Source organism: Anas platyrhynchos, chromosome 2, assembly GCF_047663525.1.
Source record: "Anas platyrhynchos isolate ZD024472 breed Pekin duck chromosome 2, IASCAAS_PekinDuck_T2T, whole genome shotgun sequence".
Lineage (NCBI taxonomy): Eukaryota > Metazoa > Chordata > Aves > Anseriformes > Anatidae > Anas > Anas platyrhynchos.
This window is the reverse complement of record NC_092588.1, coordinates 54,832,873-54,851,949: the sequence shown is the minus strand read 5'-3', so window position 1 is coordinate 54,851,949 and position 19,077 is coordinate 54,832,873. Positions and strand designations below refer to the sequence as shown.

Sequence of the window (19,077 nt, the reverse complement as noted above, 5' to 3'; positions counted from 1 at the left end):
AAATATTTAAATACATTTTTTTATAAACACACAAACAAACGTCTAAATAAACTAAATACATGAATAAGAAGATATATTTATGTATACACACACTACATATAGTATATATGTATACAAATAAATGTATCTTCACTTCATACGAATATATAAAATCTATCTATACTTTCTATTCTTGTATTTTGGTTTAAGGAATATAAATATTTGCTTATTTTATGATCTCATTTTAAAAAAGTATTCTCTTTGGTTGAGCCTATCCTTGGTTGCATACTGCTTGCACATTTTATTCTTCTCTGTCCTAGAACACTACTTTATTCCTAAGTATCATCTTTGGCCTGTGTAATAGCATTACACCTTGCCTCTGTGATACCGTATGTTCTTACTCTCCCATAAAACACGTCTACAGAATCCTTCATAATCTAGTGGACAGCAATCATCATTGCCTAGTAGAACTCCGTGCATGGCTGTCATCCAAATTTAAAAGTAACAATCCTTATCTTCTTATCAGTAAAGCACAGAACTGAGTACAAGCAGATGCAAATTAAAAAGAGAAAAATTGGATACTCCAATTTAAACAACGTAGAAACATGATGCTATACATTTTGCCCCAACATTTTAAGTAAAACGCTTAGACTGTATGGATTTCTATACTTCCAAACTATTAACAGTAGATACCTTTCATATTTAATCCAGTTTTATTACAAGTAGATAAAACTATTATTGCAATAAGAAAAAGGTTATATAAAAAAATCCAGTGCAAAATGAAAGCACCCTACGAAATCTGCATTTCTGTTCCCATCGAGAGGCGTTTAAGACCTTGCAAGAACAACTGTGATCTCGGTGACTTCAAAGAAGTTACTTAATAACACAAAGATCAGACAGGATTTGCTGAAGTTGTAACCGTTGACTTCAAAGAAGAAAAAAAAAAAGGAGACTTGTTGTTTGACAGGTGCAAAAATTAATACAAAATGTATTAACACAATATGAAACAAACTTACATTAAATAGTTTTGTTTCCCGGTACATACTTCAGATTTTCAAATGAATTTTATAAAATTTACATATTTAATGAAATGATTTATCGTTGTGGAAAACACAGTTCTCTATTTCAAGTTTATATTAACTATAAATATCTAAGGACAGGAAAGATGCTCTTCCAGTTGCCCTACTTCCCCATCATTTATGTCTTCTGCTCTTTGGCTTTCGGAGAGAACATTACAGCATAAGGTTGCCGCCTTTTCGGACGTTGACAGGGAGCAAGATCCTCTTTAATATATCCTTAGAAGAATAAGAACAAAAATGAGGCAATCAATACAATATAACAACATACATAGCTTCTGTTTCATTGTTTGTTTACCCTGAAAAAAACCTGATTATGCCTCCCCCTACCCTCTCTCATAACTGGTTCTCACTTGAGAGAAAGTCGGAGATCCCAGGGTGCAGTATCATTAACGAAAACACTCAACTGCTTCCTGATAGATGACTGCACAGTAATGCTATACCAACAAGTAAGACTGAAGAGAAAAATGGAGGCTACAAACTGTTCATCTAAGTGCAAAACCACATTTTTAATTTTCTTCTGAAAAAGATTTTATATAACGTAAGAGTAACAAGTATATCTGTACTGCAAATTCAGTTGGCAAAAACAAACAAAAAGCACTTAAAAATGTATTCCCTAGTCACAAAGATGAAACTTTAAGCACATGCATTTCGTGGGTCTGAAGGGTACATGTGTCTGTTTTGAGAGCATTCTTTTTTATTAGACTTGTCAATCTGGAAGAAGCCAAGCAGTAACCTACAGATCAAACACCCTTTGAACAGCTCTCTGATAAGGGAAGCGTATAGGAAATTTCTGTAACATGCTCGACTTCGCTAGCACTGACAGTAAGCAGACACTTTATGCAGATCAGTTACAGCATCTGGCTTTTGTCAAACCCTTACTGTTTATCAGCAATAGCATCCGTTGAAGTAAGAGGAGTAGATTCTGACTTCATAGTTGGAAAATACTTTCTTTACAACCCTCAGTTATTTTAAAAAATCCAATTGGTTCAAGATACCACTAAGAAACAGAAAAAACACCCTACATCCCCCCTACTTCTGAGTGACAACTGCAATTGTTCGGTAGCCTCTCTAGTGTCCTTGCTGCACTCTTGTACAACATGTTTTTTACGAAGAAAGGGCAGATGTAAAGTCTGCCTTTAATATGCTGTCGAGGACCATTAACAACTAAACAGCTCTTATCCTAGCAGAACAAGAAGATTGCTCAGAAGCTCATTTTAACAAGCATGCATCAGATTCCAAATGGGTAGTAAAAGACAATTTCCCTAACACGGTACCTCGATTGCCTGATGTTATAAATTGACATGGCTTCGCATTTAGACCAGCTTCCTCACTGGCTGCAACAGGCACAAGGCAACCAAGATCGGAAGGACTACGATTTGTTCATCTTAAAAGATAGTGATCAAGAACCAAAGAAGGCTCTACAATGAAACTTCTATCTTGTTACCTAAGGCAAAAGAGGAACGGACAAGCCACAGCCAAGCCCTACCTAGCTGGACACAGAGGGAGGAGAGAGACAAAGCACAAAGGAAGCAGTGATTCAGCAGTGTTCCTGCTGGACTGATGGATTCACTCTCCCATATGCGATCCCAGAAAAAGATTTATGGGCGAGGGGAAACTTTCCTGAAGCCTAACCAAGCCCAAGGAAACTTAATGGCCTGCCAATTTGGTAACTCTCTTAACCCTTCACATTGGCTACATTTTCCTTCACCTGACCTGAAACTGTTAAGAGAATGGGTGAAGATAAGTGAAGATTAATGTTTCGCAACCAGCATGAATAACATAGCTCACAGACAGTTCCTACAGGACTCCGTATCTCAGACTTTCACCACTTCTGAAGAAACGTACATATAGTACAGTACAAATTCACCATGTTTTAAAGCCATTAGTGAAACTAATTTTTGTACCAAACTCCAGGATTTAAAAAAAATATTTAGGGAAGAACAATTTCTCTTGAGAAGTTAAAAAAAAGTTAAAAAAAAAAAAACACAAAAAACAGCTTTTGAGTTTCACTAATAACCAGGATATATGCATCTAATCACATCTGACCCTCAACTTCTCAGTTTTCATTTTGTGCTAAGGAGCTCTCAAGATACAGAGGAAGGAGATCAGTGGTGCTGCCTGTCTCTCCTCACTAAGTTCAGCCTTTGCCTCTGAAAATGTTGACCCTGTTCTTGCTTTGCTTCAAAGACAAGTAGAGCTTTAGTTCAAGTTCCATAACAATTCCAATTATTTCTGCCTTCTCTATCTAGGTTCTGAGAAAATTTCTCTATGTTCCCTTCTTCCTAGTAGTAAAGGTGCTGCTAAAGAGAGACAATATTCTTTCAAAATTATGGTTGCCGGTAAGGAAACAGCTCAGAAAGACTGGGTGAGAAAGGCTGCTGTATGAACTAGAGACAAATCCAGAAAACCATTTTAAAAAAATCAGCATTAAAAAGTGCTTTATAAGCCATTTTTCACACTAACCTCTTTCCACACAAGTTTGGGTGGAAGGAAATCCAACCTCCCAGAAATTTTCAGGTGTGTTTGGAGGAATGTAGCGAAATCTGTGTCTTGAACAGGCAGCTAGTTTCTTCTCTCTCTCTTCTTCTGGAATGTCTGCATAATACTGTGGGTTAGAAGAAGAAAACTCCAAGTTAACACATTTATACATACACAGCAACTGCTTTACATAATGACACTGTCAATCATTGTTCACCAACACAGTTACCTAAAAATAAGGGTGAGGATAGCCAAGAGTAAAGATTTGTTATCCCCATGACAAACATCTGGCCATTATCCTAAAACTTTACAGGATTTTCAGGTTAAGCATAGCCTTACAGTGGCATGTTTGTTAACTTCATATCTTTTAATATACCACAGGTACAAGGTTTTGCAGTGTCTATAGTTGCTTATGTCAACAGTATGACTGACTGATTTTGTGGAGCTGTGACACAGGTGTTGAATTAGATAGGAATTCTCTAATAAAGTTTCAGTTTACAGTTTCAAATAAAACAGAAAAAAAAGAAATACAATGCTAAAAATTCACGCTGCAAGATTATTTGCAGTATCTAAACTTACCGAGCTTTTAACAAATCAAAATGCTTCCTGCTTTATTACCCTCAAGTTAGGTGTGCATAAAGAGCCAGTTTAATGTATGGTGATGGACCTCTGGGACTCCAGAAGCTACCTGGACATTCTCTAGAGCATGCTGTAAATTGACTAGCTACTTCTCCCCCAAACACCTTATTTCTTTTTTTAAAAAAATCTGCGTCAGCAGAAAAGAGAAAAAGTATATATACCACCCTCCAAGCTTCTTTGCTGTGTGTTCCCTTAAGTAGCATCTTGAAAAAACAGATTTTTTTGGCGCAGTTCTTTAGCTTGGGATTTTAGTTTAGCATCTCCTAACACAGCAACCTGACACTTAGATACCACAGGGTACCGTGGTATTTTCAAAGCCAAAAGCATTGTTTGGTTCAAGTGGCAAGCCAACACTCAGAGTCAGGGTTGCACAAGAAACCTGGCCCTCCTAGAAGTGGGGAAACGATTCCACCAAAATGATAATGTTATGATTCAAAAAATGCAGAATTAAAACCTCATTCAGTCAGCTGGAAAGCAATCTAGAGTGGGAAACAGGAAAGGAACAGAATTTCTGTCAACAGAGATTACTTCCTGTCTCCACCTACTGGTAGTATTTCAGAAAAACCTATTTGGAATAGGAAAAACAACAGGAATTTATTAGTGTACTTTACTAACAGATAGCAGGTAAAGTAAAAAATCTTATTTTGTGGAGGAGGGCTTTTTATTCCTGAGATGTAACTATTGAAGATCATGTAGATAAGAGAGCAACCACAGGTCTGAAAATGCCAGTGACTACTGTACAAACCAGGAAAAGTAGCCTTGGTTCATCTTAGGATTCTATAGTCTGTGGGAATTGCAGCTTTTCCCCCAGTATCAGTTCAGATTTCTCACCTTTCTACAAAAAGAGTGACACCAGAACATATTCTGCTCTAATAGCCCTCATTAGTACAGGAAGCTGATCTAGTAACATGTGGGTTTCCTGAAGACAGCTTACTAAAAATCTGCAGTGTACTGCATTGGGAAAGGGAGGAGTTAAAAGTTTATGATTACAAGGGAATATTTGTGGATCGAACAATGAAAAATACAGCAGAGTTTCTGAGGAAAAGAAAATGAGAAAAACACAATCAAGCTAAGTGTGCATTCAAAATAAATTTGAAAGCAGGGTTTTTTTTGTTTTTTTTTTTTACTTCAGCTTGTAATGGGGTTGGCAAAGAATGAAAGTTACATATATGTCTGCTCTACAGAAAAGTCTGCTGTTTTCTAGATTGAGATCACTATTCACAGCATCTGCAGTCATCACAAAACATTTAAGCTAGGTTTTTCTACATGCGCAAAGTCTCATCCTGTGGTACCTTCACCATGGAAGAGTTCTTTACAGAGCTCCACCTTTATCTGCAGTCTCAAAAAGAGAGCAAATCCTTCAAACACTAGTCACTAGTTTAGTAGGTATTTACTCATTTGTGTAATCTAAACTTATATAAAAACATCTGACTCATTCTCCTGCTTAAAAGTGTAGCTAGACTTAATCACACTTACTAATGTTACTTTTACAAGCAGCGACTCCTCCATACAATTGTTCTCTGATCTCATCACAAAATCATTATAACAAGGCAAGACATCGTATCACATGTTTTACACTGTGAAGTGAATGAGATGCTTCCACCACGTTTTGTGATGAGGATTTAAAGGACTTAAGTAACTCTTTGCCAAGGCACAAAGAGAAGTGAAATCTCTCATATCAGCTCAGAAGGACAGGTAATCCCTCCCACTCTCACACTGCTTGTAGCACACGGCCGGAACAATTTACTGATTTTTACCCACTCCCTAAACATTTCCTTAGACTTCACACACTTCTCAAAACCTTATCACTAATAAGCCTAGACTTTTTTAAAGCATCATTTACGCTTCGTCTAACACTCCTTTTTTTCACAGGCATTTAATGCCAAGGTAGTTTTGTTATGGAGCAGTGATATAGCCAAGCATTACGCATGTTGTAAGACGTTCATCTTGAATGGCCTAGACTAAAAAAATATTTTCTGAAGTTTAAAGTAGAAACCTAATATTGTAAAAATCAAAGCTCTTACTGTTTGCAAAGTCACCATTCTAATTAAGATGCCAGGAAGTAACAAGACCTGGATAGACTGATCTATAGCTTACAGAAACAGGAAATTGAAACAGTTAACAGGTGTCTCTAAGCCCCCAAAATAGGCTAAAGTTGTTATTGTTGTTTTGTGGGTTTTTATTTTTTCCCCATCCCTTCAGCACCCTGTTTTCTTTCAAACTTTCTAAATTAAACACCTTTTTTTTTTTTTTTTCCTGAAAATGGTATTTATAAGTTGACTGTAAAACTTTATTTTTATTCAATGAGTTTTACCAAAGATATTTTTCAGGAACATATTTTTGTCCAAAATGCACTCCAATAAATTTCTTCAGCTAAGTAAATATAACTATAAAGTGAACAGCAGGAGAATCTATGAAAAATGTTGGTTCCATACAGGTGTGGAAATTATATGAAAAGACTCCGGGTATAAGTCACACTTGCAGCATGTTTACTTATTACATCATTGCCTAATTAACTCCAGCCCAAAAGTCTACTGTAACCAAATACAGTACCAAATAACCTTACTATACATGGAACTGTGTCAATATTTTATCTTTATACAAAGTATCTGAAAGCAGTTCAGTAATTTTAAAGGAAGGGAAAACTTACGAATGGAAAACCCTAAAATCTCACACTTTTTCCCTGCAGAGGCAAATATTTTTTTTAAAACATTTGTATGTATATTTACATTGGCACCTATGCTGGTTTAACTATCTGAAAACACAGACCCCTCAGAAAACAAGGAACAAAACAGAAATCAAGACACATGTGTATAACAGGAAACAGAACATACTTATTCCAGTACCTGTGAATTTCACTAGATTTTGTTGAAGTACAGAAACTTAAAATCATTCTTTGACTAGTTAATGTATCTTTTAGTAACAAAAACTGGTTCAACAGTATGGAACTATACTGTGAGAAGTTTCTAGCTTCATACAGGCATTAAAAAAAAAGTTATATGCAGTTGCTACAGTTAAAAAAACAACAAAACAACTTGATAAACAGCTTTGGTGGACAATTTTTTGCTCACTTATGCACTGAAGATGACAACCAGACTCATAATTTCAATATCACTTCCTAACTTAGATAGCAGAAGAGCTGGAAGACCAAAATTCAGAGCAGTACTTACTATTTCACATTCCTTACAAGTATGGCCAGGCAGTTTTCTTCTTTCTTCTTTCTTACGAATAACCTCAATATGAGGAAAATCTAACACAGTATTCTTTCTGAAAAGCAAAAATGTTTTCATATGATTGTACATTCATTTCCTCTGTACATCTGAGAAATTCCCCCCCCCCTTTTTTTTTTTTACAGTACAATAATGGATCGTTTCAAGAATGTATAGTTTCAAAAAAAGAAAAATCACAAAATATCTACAAAACCCAAACTTACTGCACTTCATACTTGAATAACATTATTTCTGTAAGGAAAACAGACCAAAGGTTTTTAAAATATACTATGATCCTTAACATACCCCCAGATGTGTCTCAGATTTTTATGGCTTTTCATAATATGAAAGTAAGTAACTTGATCTAAATTACTCAAAAAATACATCTTCTGAAGAATACATATTTTGTCTGGGACACTAAAGTTCTGACTCTGATTTCTGAAGGTGGAATATATGTTCTGGTTCAAGCACTGAACAGATTTACTTCTTTACATGTATTTTTAGCCAATGTGCTCTTTTTCAAAACCAGAACACACTAAACAAATCTTCCTCTACAAAGAAAACACGCTGAGGTGTTAAAAAAAAAAAAAAAAGAAAAAGCAAAGCCAGTAACTATTTAACTGATGGCCATCATATCATTATGAAATGAGGATTCAGACTACCAATGATGATTAGACAGAAAGGCAACAGAGGAAGCACTACGAGGTACAGTTGCTTACAATTCCTCATTTATTGCCTAGAGGAAGGGGAAGAAAATGCCAGAGATAAGGAAGTTTTTATTTGTACAAGCAACCCCTAGCCTCTTTGATGATAAACTCGTGCATGGCTACTTGCCTGTAAGAAACCGCATGGAGTACAAAATGCTTCATTCAACAGGGTTATAAAAAGCAGAAATACCATTCCTTTCATTTCAGCAATTAGGACAGAAATACCTCTCAATGTGTTCAGTCGTATCCCCCCCCTTCATCTTTTATCTAATTTACTGTGTTTTACCTGTGCATCTTCAGCTGCTAGTAAGCTACATACAAACAGCTTTGTTTTATGGAAGAACAAGTTCTCTATAGGGAGGAAATAAAGAACCTTAAAATTCCTGCTTTAAACAACCTATTTTTATTTCTATTTTTATTAGGCAAATTACCTTTCATCACTTTTGAAATATGGCTCCACAAAAGCTTTCTGTTTGGCTTTATCTTGTTTATCCTCATGTTCTGTAAATATATATGAAGAAAAAAAATTACACGTCACATAAGGTTAACAGACTGCCTAGAGAAATGTCTGCAAAATGATAAGCTGGAAATTATTAAGAACTATAAAAATGCCATGAGCACACTGCTCTGAGGCAGCAGATTCAAAGAAAAAGTAGAAATAATAGAATTGAACCAGTGATCAAAAAGCATTAGTGGAAGAGAAGGAAAAGAGCAATGGACAAGCAAAAAAGATGAGCAGAATAGCAAAGGAAAGGTTGCTTAAAATACAGAATATTGAGAAATCTCAGTGTAGGCAGGGGAACAAAGGAAGCAAGCAATTACAATCATAATTTACAGCCAAAAACTGGTGATTCCTTTAAGAGTTACCTCACCATACAGCTTCTATGTCAACTTCCATTACATCTCCCATATTTGTGTGCATGCAATGTAAACCAACCAACAAAATAATTTTCAGGTTGGTTGGTTATGCCATTACAATTCATGAACTTACAAAAAATGAACTCAGAGTTTAAGTGGCATATTTGTTCTCACAGAACAAAGCCTGACTTCAAATCAACTCTCGTAGTTTGATCAGTCTAACAAAGACAAAAAAAAATATATCCCACTCTTTAGTTTCTTGCTTGCTACTGTTATTCCTTTATCCTGCTCTTCTTCATGAAGAGTTTCTTTTTCATCACACGCAGAAGGACCATCTTCTGGTAAGCATGATTCATATTCTTCATCATTCGTCCGATCAAACATTTCTGTTATGGTATCATTCATTTTTTTTTCTCTTCCTATTATAAAAAAAAAAAACACAAAACAACAACATAATGAACATCCACATCAGTCTCTCAACAATTTAAGAAAGCATATTTTGACTGAATGGATATCAAGAATTAGCATCCACTTCCAACTCCAGGAGTGATTAACTTAACAATACTGATACATTTATTCTTTCTGCAACCTTTCCGTGAATCTTTTAAATGTGTACAAAACTCAAATTTTTCATGAAGATATCTTGATTCCATTTCTAAACTTTGATTAATTGCTGAATCTCTTTCATATACCTTTAACCTTAGAAGTACATAGATGAGATTGTTGTAGTTGCAATTCCGGCTTAAGCCAAGCAGAGGGAAATATTTTCTTTAGGTAGGAAATAAACTACATAAATGTGATCAAGCTGCAATGGCTTAAAATAGAAACAAAGAAAAAAAAAAAAAAGAAAATCCACCCCAAAAAACAATCCAAAACACTGTGGCCCACCCATGAAAAAATCCACAACCACTGTTGAAAGTCACTGCCCTGCAGCCATGATTCACCACTTACCATACATTATATGTGATATAAATACACCTGGACTTACTTGAAATGCACTAGTTCCACTTGTATACTATTAAAAATGAAACTGGTCTTAGAAATTGGTCATAGAAATCCTGATATGATTCCATGGTAAACTTTCCAAGCTCTTACTTGTAAGCATGTTCACTACAGGTCAGAACATGGAAAGTATTTAACGTCTTAAACAATATAAAAGTACGGTACTAGCTTTGTCTCAGAACAAACCTTATTTACACAAGGAAAGTTAAAACAAACAGACACCATTGATTCTATTAGGAAACAGACTTATCTTTGTGAACTGAAAAATAAATACGTGTCTTTTACTGTAAACCACTTCCTATAATCTAACCACACATGGGGAAAAATATCCTTTATTCTTTACTGCTTCACAAGAAGTGAACCAAAGAAGAAAAAAAAGTCTTACTTGGACTGCTTTCCTGGTTTTGCTCTTGATTTTTCATTTTTATTAGTACACTGTCACTAACATATGTATAATCCATATCAACTTCCCCTCCAATTCTTGACTGAGAACCATCCTGAATAAAAAAATAACGAAACAAGATAATTGGACTCAGAAGCAACTGGTATAGTCATTATCATTGCTATGTATATAAAATCCTTTCATAACCGTTACTGAAAACTTTTGGACACTGTGGTATTTTTTTCCTGCAGTAATGTATTTAAGATAAAGATGTAAAATAATAATAAGAGAATAACTTGTTTTGAAGTTGAAATGGGAAGTATATAGTGGGTGAATAACATTACTTGATACTTGATAGACAATAAATTCCTTGAAGTTTTCATGTTAAAATTCTACAAGGAAAAAAATAAGTAGCAATGAAACACTGACGATTTTCGAAATAGTCAATCTCAATTCAAAACTCTTTGATAGCTCTCAAGCTAGACAAAGCAAACAAAGTTCAGGAAAATTCTCAGCAATCCCATTAATTCTAATAACCAACGTGCGCCCAAATCAAAGAAGGATAGTAGTTGTGATCTGTACATCTTCCATTACTTAGCATGAAGATAAGTCACCAGGAATGCTTTCAATGGAAAAATTATGAGATTTAGAACATTTTGTCTTAACATAAACACCTAAATACCCTTAAGACCATCCATTTCATACTGAATACCACATGGCAAAGTTTACCAAGTACAAGACGGGTGAAATGTTTTAGGATAACTGTACTGTATGTACTATGCATAAACAAACGTTTTAGGAGTGCAAACAAATATCAAAGGAGCAAAGGATTTTTGTTAGCAAGTGGTTTTGAACTGCCCAGAATAAAGCTCATGATATTACAGAATCCCAGAATGGCTGAGGTTGGAAGGGACCCATCTGCAGAGCTGCTTTCCAGCAGGTCAGCCCCCAGCCTGTACACGACATGGGGTAAGTCCTCCCTAAGTGCAGGGCCCTACACTTGCCTTTGTTGAACTTCATGGGGTTCCTCACTGCCCAGCTCTCCAGGTCCCTCTGAATGGCCCCACAGCACTGTGGTGCATCAGCTACTCTTCCTGGTTTTGTGTCATCACTACTTCTAGAGGCTTTTTTTCCAATATTATGGAACATGCTGACTTGGTGCAAGAGATAGTTTACCTTTGTATCAATCACAGTAACGTCCATTTTGTACTGCGAAAGGTCAGCTCCTGGGTCTATGCTCCACTGAAGGTTTTCTAAGGAAGTTTTATCTTTCAGATCTGGACACAGAATATGACAAAAAAGACTAATGATTAGAATTAAACTCTGGAAACAGCGTCTGATAGTATCTAAAAACACAAGTTGGCTTTCTCTTCATTGATTCATCTTTGGTTTTAGGGACTGATTTTTCTCAAATAATAAACATACTCATTTGGTATAAATAATTTTATCTGAAGATTCAGAAATACATCTTAAGCTTTTTGCCATATTGAGGGAGGACATCATACCTTTGTGTTTGTATGTTGTATGTAATATTTAACAGATACTCTTGCAGGTAAAATCTCTGTACTGTGCAAATCAAGTGATATTAAAATTGGATAGAGCATTAGATCAGTAGGACCACGGAAATTAAGTCTTAGACCAAAAGTGTAGAGAAGTGTCTGGAACAATGGTTCCAGAGCTGGCTCCTCCTGATTTGTGAACCAGAGGCCTAGATTACAAGATACATGACAATACCAACTGCTTAAAGATTTTTAAGCTTATAATGCAAGTATTTCTACATAAAATATGCAGCATAACACTTTTAGCTAAGGAGTACTGAGACAATCCCAGTTATAAAAATACAAATTTTGAGGGAAAAAACTCAGGGAAAGAACATAACTTCTAAAGCAAGTATCTGTCAGAAATCTGTTCCTCACTAAAGGCACTAATAAGTCATTGGGAATCTTGAAAGACATGATGGTTCATTATTATACTTAAGGACAGTTTTCAAACATTTGATGTAGGCAGTTTAAACTCAAACTTCCTGAGATTTAATTTCAGTATGTTATTCACATGCTTCAGTAAGACACCGTGTGCAGCAATAACAACACCAAATAACTGAGGAAAAAAAGGTTTCCTAACTTGCCGAGTTTACAGCTGAATCCCTATGATATATTCATTATACAGGGGAGGAAGAAGGAAAACTTTACGAAGTACAGGAAATTATGATACAGGTTGAAAAGCCGAAGATGATCTTGAGAAGTGCTGAATAGAATGAGACTAAATTGAGAAAGTTATTAACGTGGGAGGAAAGAAGATACAAAGAACTCAGACACTATTCAGCCACAGCATAGGTTGGCAAGGTTAGGGAATAAAAGGAACATTTTTGTTAAGTTACCTTGTTCGTTTTGCAGTGCTTTGTTTTTTGATAGTCTACAAGGGTTTGGCTGAAGCACAGATGCTGGTTCAGACTCTCCATGTCCTATTCTTGCTTTCTTTCTGTTTGGTACATGGCCACTGGGAACCTAACAACATATTGCAATTTCACTATTTCCCAAAACTTAAAAATACCATTTCAAAGGAGAAGGAAAAAAAAGTCAGAAAACTATACCTTTACATCATCAAAAAGTTGCTCTGTGTCTACAGTACTCGGCAGCGGTGCAATTTTGAAGGGAGGGATTTCTTCTTTCATTTGGATCTGGTTTTTCTTATCTGGAAATGTTTTTCCCAGCATTGCCTCTTGTATGTAGGGTTCCTCTCGTAAGTCTCTGCCAAACGAAGAGCTCTCATTGTTGGCATTCTGAACAGAGGGTGGACCCTCAGGAAGGGGCTTCCTTAGCTGTGAAAAAACATCATGCAGAGTCACCTGTTTCAGTCTGTTTTTACAGGTCTCCTCACTCCCTTGTTTTTTCTCTTGACAACGAACTGCAGAGAAGCGATCAGACAGATCCAAGGGCTTATCAACCGTGTGTTCCCCGTTAACATGCTGAATATCTGATTGAAAGGGTACAGAGTTCTCTTTGTTGAAGGATGTTTTTTCACAGCTAAATGCATGCTCGTCTTCAACTTTCTTTCTCTTAGCACACCTGCCTTCTTGCTGCTTCTGGTGTACGAGAAGGAAATCACTCTTGATCACCTCACTTTTAGCTGCACAAGTGTTTCCAACACAAGTTACAGCCTCATTAGCATTCTTTTTCACAACCATTTGCCTGTTGATAGAGGCCTGGCTGATAACTGAGCTGATTTCAGTTCCAAGATTCAGTGGCGCAACAAAAGCAACATCTTCAGATTTTGATCTGCTTTTATGAGATCTAGAACTGGAAGGATTGTTGAAGAGGTTGGTTTTGACATTAGGCTTCAATCCTGAATCTAAAATACAAGGGGTATGACATGTACTTGAGTTGTTCTTCATGTTGCTAGAAGCTCCAAAAACAGGAGAAGCTACCTGAGAATCCCAGTCAACATGTGGTGGAGTATTCTGAGATGCATCTAAAAAACTGAATACAGTGAGACATTAAATAATTTTCTGGTGTATGCAGGGGGTTGGGGGAAGAAAGAGGGACATATAAAAACTATACATTTCCTATCAATGTTCTGCACTAAAGCTGTTAGAGTATTAACTGAAATTATTAACTAGCATTAACTGAAAACAGAAGGAAAAAGAAAAAGGGAAATTTTTGGTCTAGGAAGTAAATATTGTTGCACTTAATGATGTAAAAGGCAAGTAAAAACAGACCTTGTCCTTCATTTTAGCACGGTGAGAAATTCTATTCCACATTCAGCTGAGAACCAAGGACAGAATTAAGTCTACCCAGGAATCTCTCCTGTCAAAGGGCTGCCTACCTTTCAATGCAGTGAAATGGAGGAAAATGGGAATGGCTGTGAAAGCAGTCTATCTAGGCTCTTGTACAGATCTTATAACCATGACAACAGATTCTCAAAGCTTCTGCAAGTGAAGGAAAAATCTGCAAGGTATTTTTTTTTTAATACTCTTTTTTACTTGTGAACAATAAAACAAAAGAAATCATTCAGGGAGTGACTGCGTACATAGGAAGCCTGTATCAGAAGTTTGAGAGCAAAGTCCACAGTTTTGTATTTTATCAGTTCCAAATTACAACTTATTTACTTGAAAGAAACCCATATAATACGAAAATACTTAGTTCTGTGTCTGTAGCTTTAAAGCAAACTGCTGTTTAGAACAATATTATAATTGAGTGGAAACACACCCTAAACTGTTGTCATCATTTCTTGATTCAGAAGCTGGATGTTGTCTTGAGTCTTCAGACTGCATGCTCTCTGGAGCTTGGTTCACAACAGTACTAGTGCGGGGAGAATTCAGTACAGACTGGGACTCCTTGCGAGTGGTGAAGAAAAACAAAGAACAGAAGCATGAGAAGTTATTTGAGTTAGAATTTACAGGTATGCTAGGTTTGTACATAAATATTCCTAAGTCCCATTCAAACAGAACTATTCCAAACTTTGAAAAAGTAACAAATGAAAAGAGAAAATTTTCACCTGTGGCTTTTAAAGAAATTTTACAGAAATTCAAAAGTTCACTTATGCAGATGTGCACACAAAGACATTTTGTCTAAGAAAAAAATTGTCTGTATACCATCACCTTCCCTGTACTTACCAAGCAAAAATTATTAAATAATCTCACCTGAGTCACCAGTCTTATCACCAAGTAAACTTTTTTAGTGTGTTAGACGTCACTGCTGCACAGAGGCTAGCAGACCCAAGGATTTACTCCACTGTCCTTGTCAAATTTAAAAGATGTGTACATGGCAGGAACCATGAGCCTCCCATTTCCCTAGCTGCCAGACAGGTGAGCTCAGTTACATCTGCTCTTGCTACAGAAATTCTTAAGTAAGCAAAAGCAAACTAGAGTGAACTTACTGGAAACTTTGAATACTTTTTGCAGAATTTTAATGCAAAAGAGAAAAAAAGTGTTTTCAAACAACTGGCAATAGAAGTTGATTACATGAGAAATTTGGGAATATTACTTACAGATTCATCCTGAACAGCAAGTCCAATTGTTTCTGCAACAACTGCAGCCAAGTTAAAAGATGGCTTTGGAACAGGATAGCCTCCCATCCTTGATTTACCTTTATAAGTAGAGAGAAGATCACGTAATGAGTTAAATACAAGTTATACGATCTTATTCCACTTACACAGGCAGTATAAACTCAGAACTAAAAAGATCACAAATTAAAATCTGATCATTATGGAAATAGTTTGACCTGTATTAGATAAAATCGTACCTTGAAGCGGTGAGTGAAGCAGAGGGGTAAAAAATAGAATTTATGCCGAGGGCAAACTGCTGCATTTTTAAGGAGAAATATACTTCCTGTTTGGGTGTGGTACCCCAAAATTAAAATACAAAAGACAATTTTATGTAGAGGTTACATTTCAAATTCACAGTCCAGGGCAGGAGCAGTATGAGAGCAACATGTAGAATACTAAAACTGAATATTTATAGTAAAATGACTGTGCAGTATATTTCCAAGGCGACACTTTTTATTAAGAAAATAAAAGAGATGAATTTCCATTCTTTCAGGGGTTTAACATTATTCAGTTTACTTAAGTGGGGTGAAGTAATAATACAATATGAAATTACAGCAATTAGAGTATGACAACCCTGACCTACATGACCAATTCCAAAACATTGACTCTCTCTGTCATCTATAGTTAAATACTTCACAGGAAAAAAATAAAATAAGATCAGGGATATAGAAAGACTTTAATAAAGACTACATTAAACACTTATACCAATTTACAATTATAGAAAAGGGAGAAATTAACAGAATCACTTCCAAATTTTATATACTTGCTTCAGACTAAGTGCAATTCTCAGAGTATTTTAATCTTATTGTTGAAAAATCTGATATAAGACAATTGGATGAGTTGACCAAAACAAAAGAAATCAGCAGGAAGAGCCACACTGAGCTTCTTTTTATTTCTTGACTCTAAGCCCTAGCGCGATGCCACCAGATCACATATCTAGTGGCACAGAGACAGGATAGGCATCTCAGAAGCAGTTGTAATTAAACGTAACTTCCTTTTAATCTCAGTTGTTGATGACCCCTCAGTTTTACAATATTTTCTCCTCATTTTGAATAGAATTAGTACAAGATCTGTTAATATACTTACTTGGTATAGGGGACAGTTGTGGATCACAGGTGTCTGCCACTAGTATCTCTTCTCCATGGTGACTGTTCACTTGTGTGGAATAGAGAGGAATTTTTCCAAACTCTAGGAAAAGTTGTATAAACATTATCACACGGTGAAATTCGATATTCTGTTCTGACAGTTGTGTGTAGACATAGACCATGATCCTGATCTTAACAGCACTTAAAAATGAATTTTGGTACGTAAGTAGGTCCATTCATCTAAGCACATCTGCTTATTTTTATTTTAAGGTGACCAATTTGTCATAGTGATACAAATATTTCATATTAAAACTTTGTCTCACAGAGGTGTCCCCAGTCAGTCAGCTGTAACATACTGCTGCCACAATTACATCACTGTCTACACAAACTGCATAAGCACTAGGTATTTGATCTATAGTTCATCTGTTAACATAGCATCAAACTACTGAAGAGTAAATTGTCCAAGACAATAAATTTTTGCATCAGCTAAGGTAATGAAAAAGTGAAAAACATGAGATTTGAATCATGAACTATTTTGTTTTTGCCATGTCGTCCTTTCCATCCGGACACCAATAGTTTTCCTTAGCTATTCATTAACTGAGAAAGGTACTTACACCATTTCACACATTTTAATTTAGTAGCTCAAGTGTTGTTAGTGTTAGTTTTTGTGTGTGTGTGTGTTTTGTTTTTTACTCAAAAAGTACAGAAGTAGGCATGTTTAGAAAGGGTAAACTTCACAGCACCAAACTTAGATCCCTAAAATAAAAGGCATTAATAACCAATCCACCCTTTCCACCCCATAGTTGTACTACTTCTATTGTTGTGAAGCTTTTAGTCAAGGCTTATATTTAGATCTAATCACATATTTTAAAAAATACTTTATTATTATTATTATTATTATTTCAGAAGATAAATTAATACATTAAAAGCACATGGATTGTTTATTGTATCTGCTGTGTATCATTACAATACAAGCCATTCATTAAAATACTTCTTATGGTTAAAACACATTAAAAGCTACTTCTATGACATTAGAGAAGCAAGTCTGGAAATTAAATGTGCACAATACTTCTGGACTTAGACACAAAACAAATGCAAACAGCGTATCAGTACTAGAAAAAGAAAGATCACGTAGCTACTAGAATTAAATATCTGTCAGTTTCAGTAATATTCAATTGCAGGATAATTGCTGAATGTGCCAAAACATTTATTTCACTCTCCACTAGGTGGTGATGTAGCTTTGTACACACAAATCAAACCCTAAGTGATTTTTGGGTCAGTTTGGAGTTAAATAAGCATTATGGGCTTAAAAAACTCTGTTGTATTTACATGTGGATGTAGAATAATAAGAGGTTAAGACAAGCTCTGAGCATACTGCTGATAAAACAGATGCTGCTAAAGCCGTTCTTCCATTGTCTCATATTGCTGCATAAATGGAAAAAAAATAAAAAAGACATGCAAAAGAATTACTGAGACTTTTTTAAAAAAATGTTTTTACCCTTTGCAATCATGTGTAGGTGTCTTTTTTCCTTGAAAATAATTTTTTAAGCAATAAAATGTATTAAAAACCCAGTAATACTCTCTTACCACTGTTGCTCTCCTTAAGTTCCAAATCTGGATGCGTATGTTCTGTGTATCGGATATGCCTGTTCTCTTTTTTCCTTCTCATACGATTAACCATAGAAAATGAAGAAGTCAGAACTGGAGAATCTGGAATGACTCCTTCTTCTAATTCCAATGCTTGCTGTTTTTGCTCCCTGGAGTCCAAAGTAGGAGGTCAAACAAAACCCGAGTCAGTGAAATGAAGAGCTTTAGCAAGCAGGACAAGCATTTCATTTAAGAAAGCAACAATTTAGAAGATACAGCCATCCCAATAACATCTGTGCATAAGAAGTAATACTACAAGAGAGCTTTTAACAACAAATTCAAAATTGCTCCATCAAAACCAAGAATGGCCTGCAACCCTAGCTCTTCACAGTTGACACTACGTTACAGATTCAGTGTAGAAAAATCAGCTTAACCGTGTATTCTCTTTCCAAAAACTCTATCTAGACATAGCAAGAAAGCAAGAAAAAAATAATTTCAGTTTTTATATAAACTTTATAAATAGAGTTTGTTCAGTATTTAATGAGGGCATCGCTCCCTGCCATATGGTGGTGGTAGTGGAGAATGGAAGAGGCAGCAAAAGAAGCATGAGGAAATCCAACTCTGCCTGCGTGGTCATCTCTGGTAGCACTTTTCCCAATGACTCCCAAGAGAAAATATGGGCTGAAGAAAATTTCCTAACTATAAAGAGAAGGATGGAAGGTTTTCATCTAAGGGAAGAGGAGGCAATATAGATGTTTCTGTTTGCCTTGAAATGAACCACGGTATCTTGCATAAAATAAGTTAATCATGTCATGTTTAACTGTCAAAGGTATCTGGCTTGAGACAAGCACAATTCTTACAAAGTTCAGCCTTTTACTGAGACTGTGAACGTTAGTCAAATAAACATCGATGCATTTATTTGCTTCTCTGACATCTTGATGTATTCCATTGTGCAATTTTGTAATTCCTCTTTTCTAGCACAATTACACAGAAAATACCGTAACTGGAAGCTGTGCCATCTATTGAAAA

General features: G+C 35.7%; 1 protein-coding gene across 6 annotated transcripts in view; it reads right to left on the bottom strand.

Moving 5' to 3' along the window:
- Positions 1–673: 673 nt before the first annotated feature.
- The window catches only part of RBBP8 (RB binding protein 8, endonuclease), a 41,416-nt gene continuing 23,012 nt past the window's right edge, over positions 674–19,077 (bottom strand). For 4 of the 6 annotated variants that reach the window (XM_005009402.6, XM_027451952.3, XM_072034787.1 and 1 more), the window contains 13 exons: positions 18,049–18,218; positions 16,463–16,564; positions 15,320–15,417; positions 14,539–14,666; positions 12,924–13,809; positions 12,711–12,837; positions 11,510–11,610; positions 10,337–10,448; positions 9,198–9,368; positions 8,523–8,592; positions 7,346–7,442; positions 3,522–3,663; positions 1,038–1,274 (listed from right to left, as the gene is read on the bottom strand). In XM_005009402.6, coding sequence (XP_005009459.1) covers positions 1,177–1,274; positions 3,522–3,663; positions 7,346–7,442; positions 8,523–8,592; positions 9,198–9,368; positions 10,337–10,448; positions 11,510–11,610; positions 12,711–12,837; positions 12,924–13,809; positions 14,539–14,666; positions 15,320–15,417; positions 16,463–16,564; positions 18,049–18,218 — 2,302 coding nt within the window. In that variant the 3' untranslated portion in view covers positions 1,038–1,176. Of the gene's footprint in view, positions 1,275–3,521; positions 3,664–7,345; positions 7,443–8,522; positions 8,593–9,197; positions 9,369–10,336; positions 10,449–11,509; positions 11,611–12,710; positions 12,838–12,923; positions 13,810–14,538; positions 14,667–15,319; positions 15,418–16,462; positions 16,565–18,048; positions 18,219–19,077 lie in introns of all 6 variants that reach the window. The other 2 variants (XM_072034785.1, XM_072034786.1) reach the window with 1 other exon arrangement.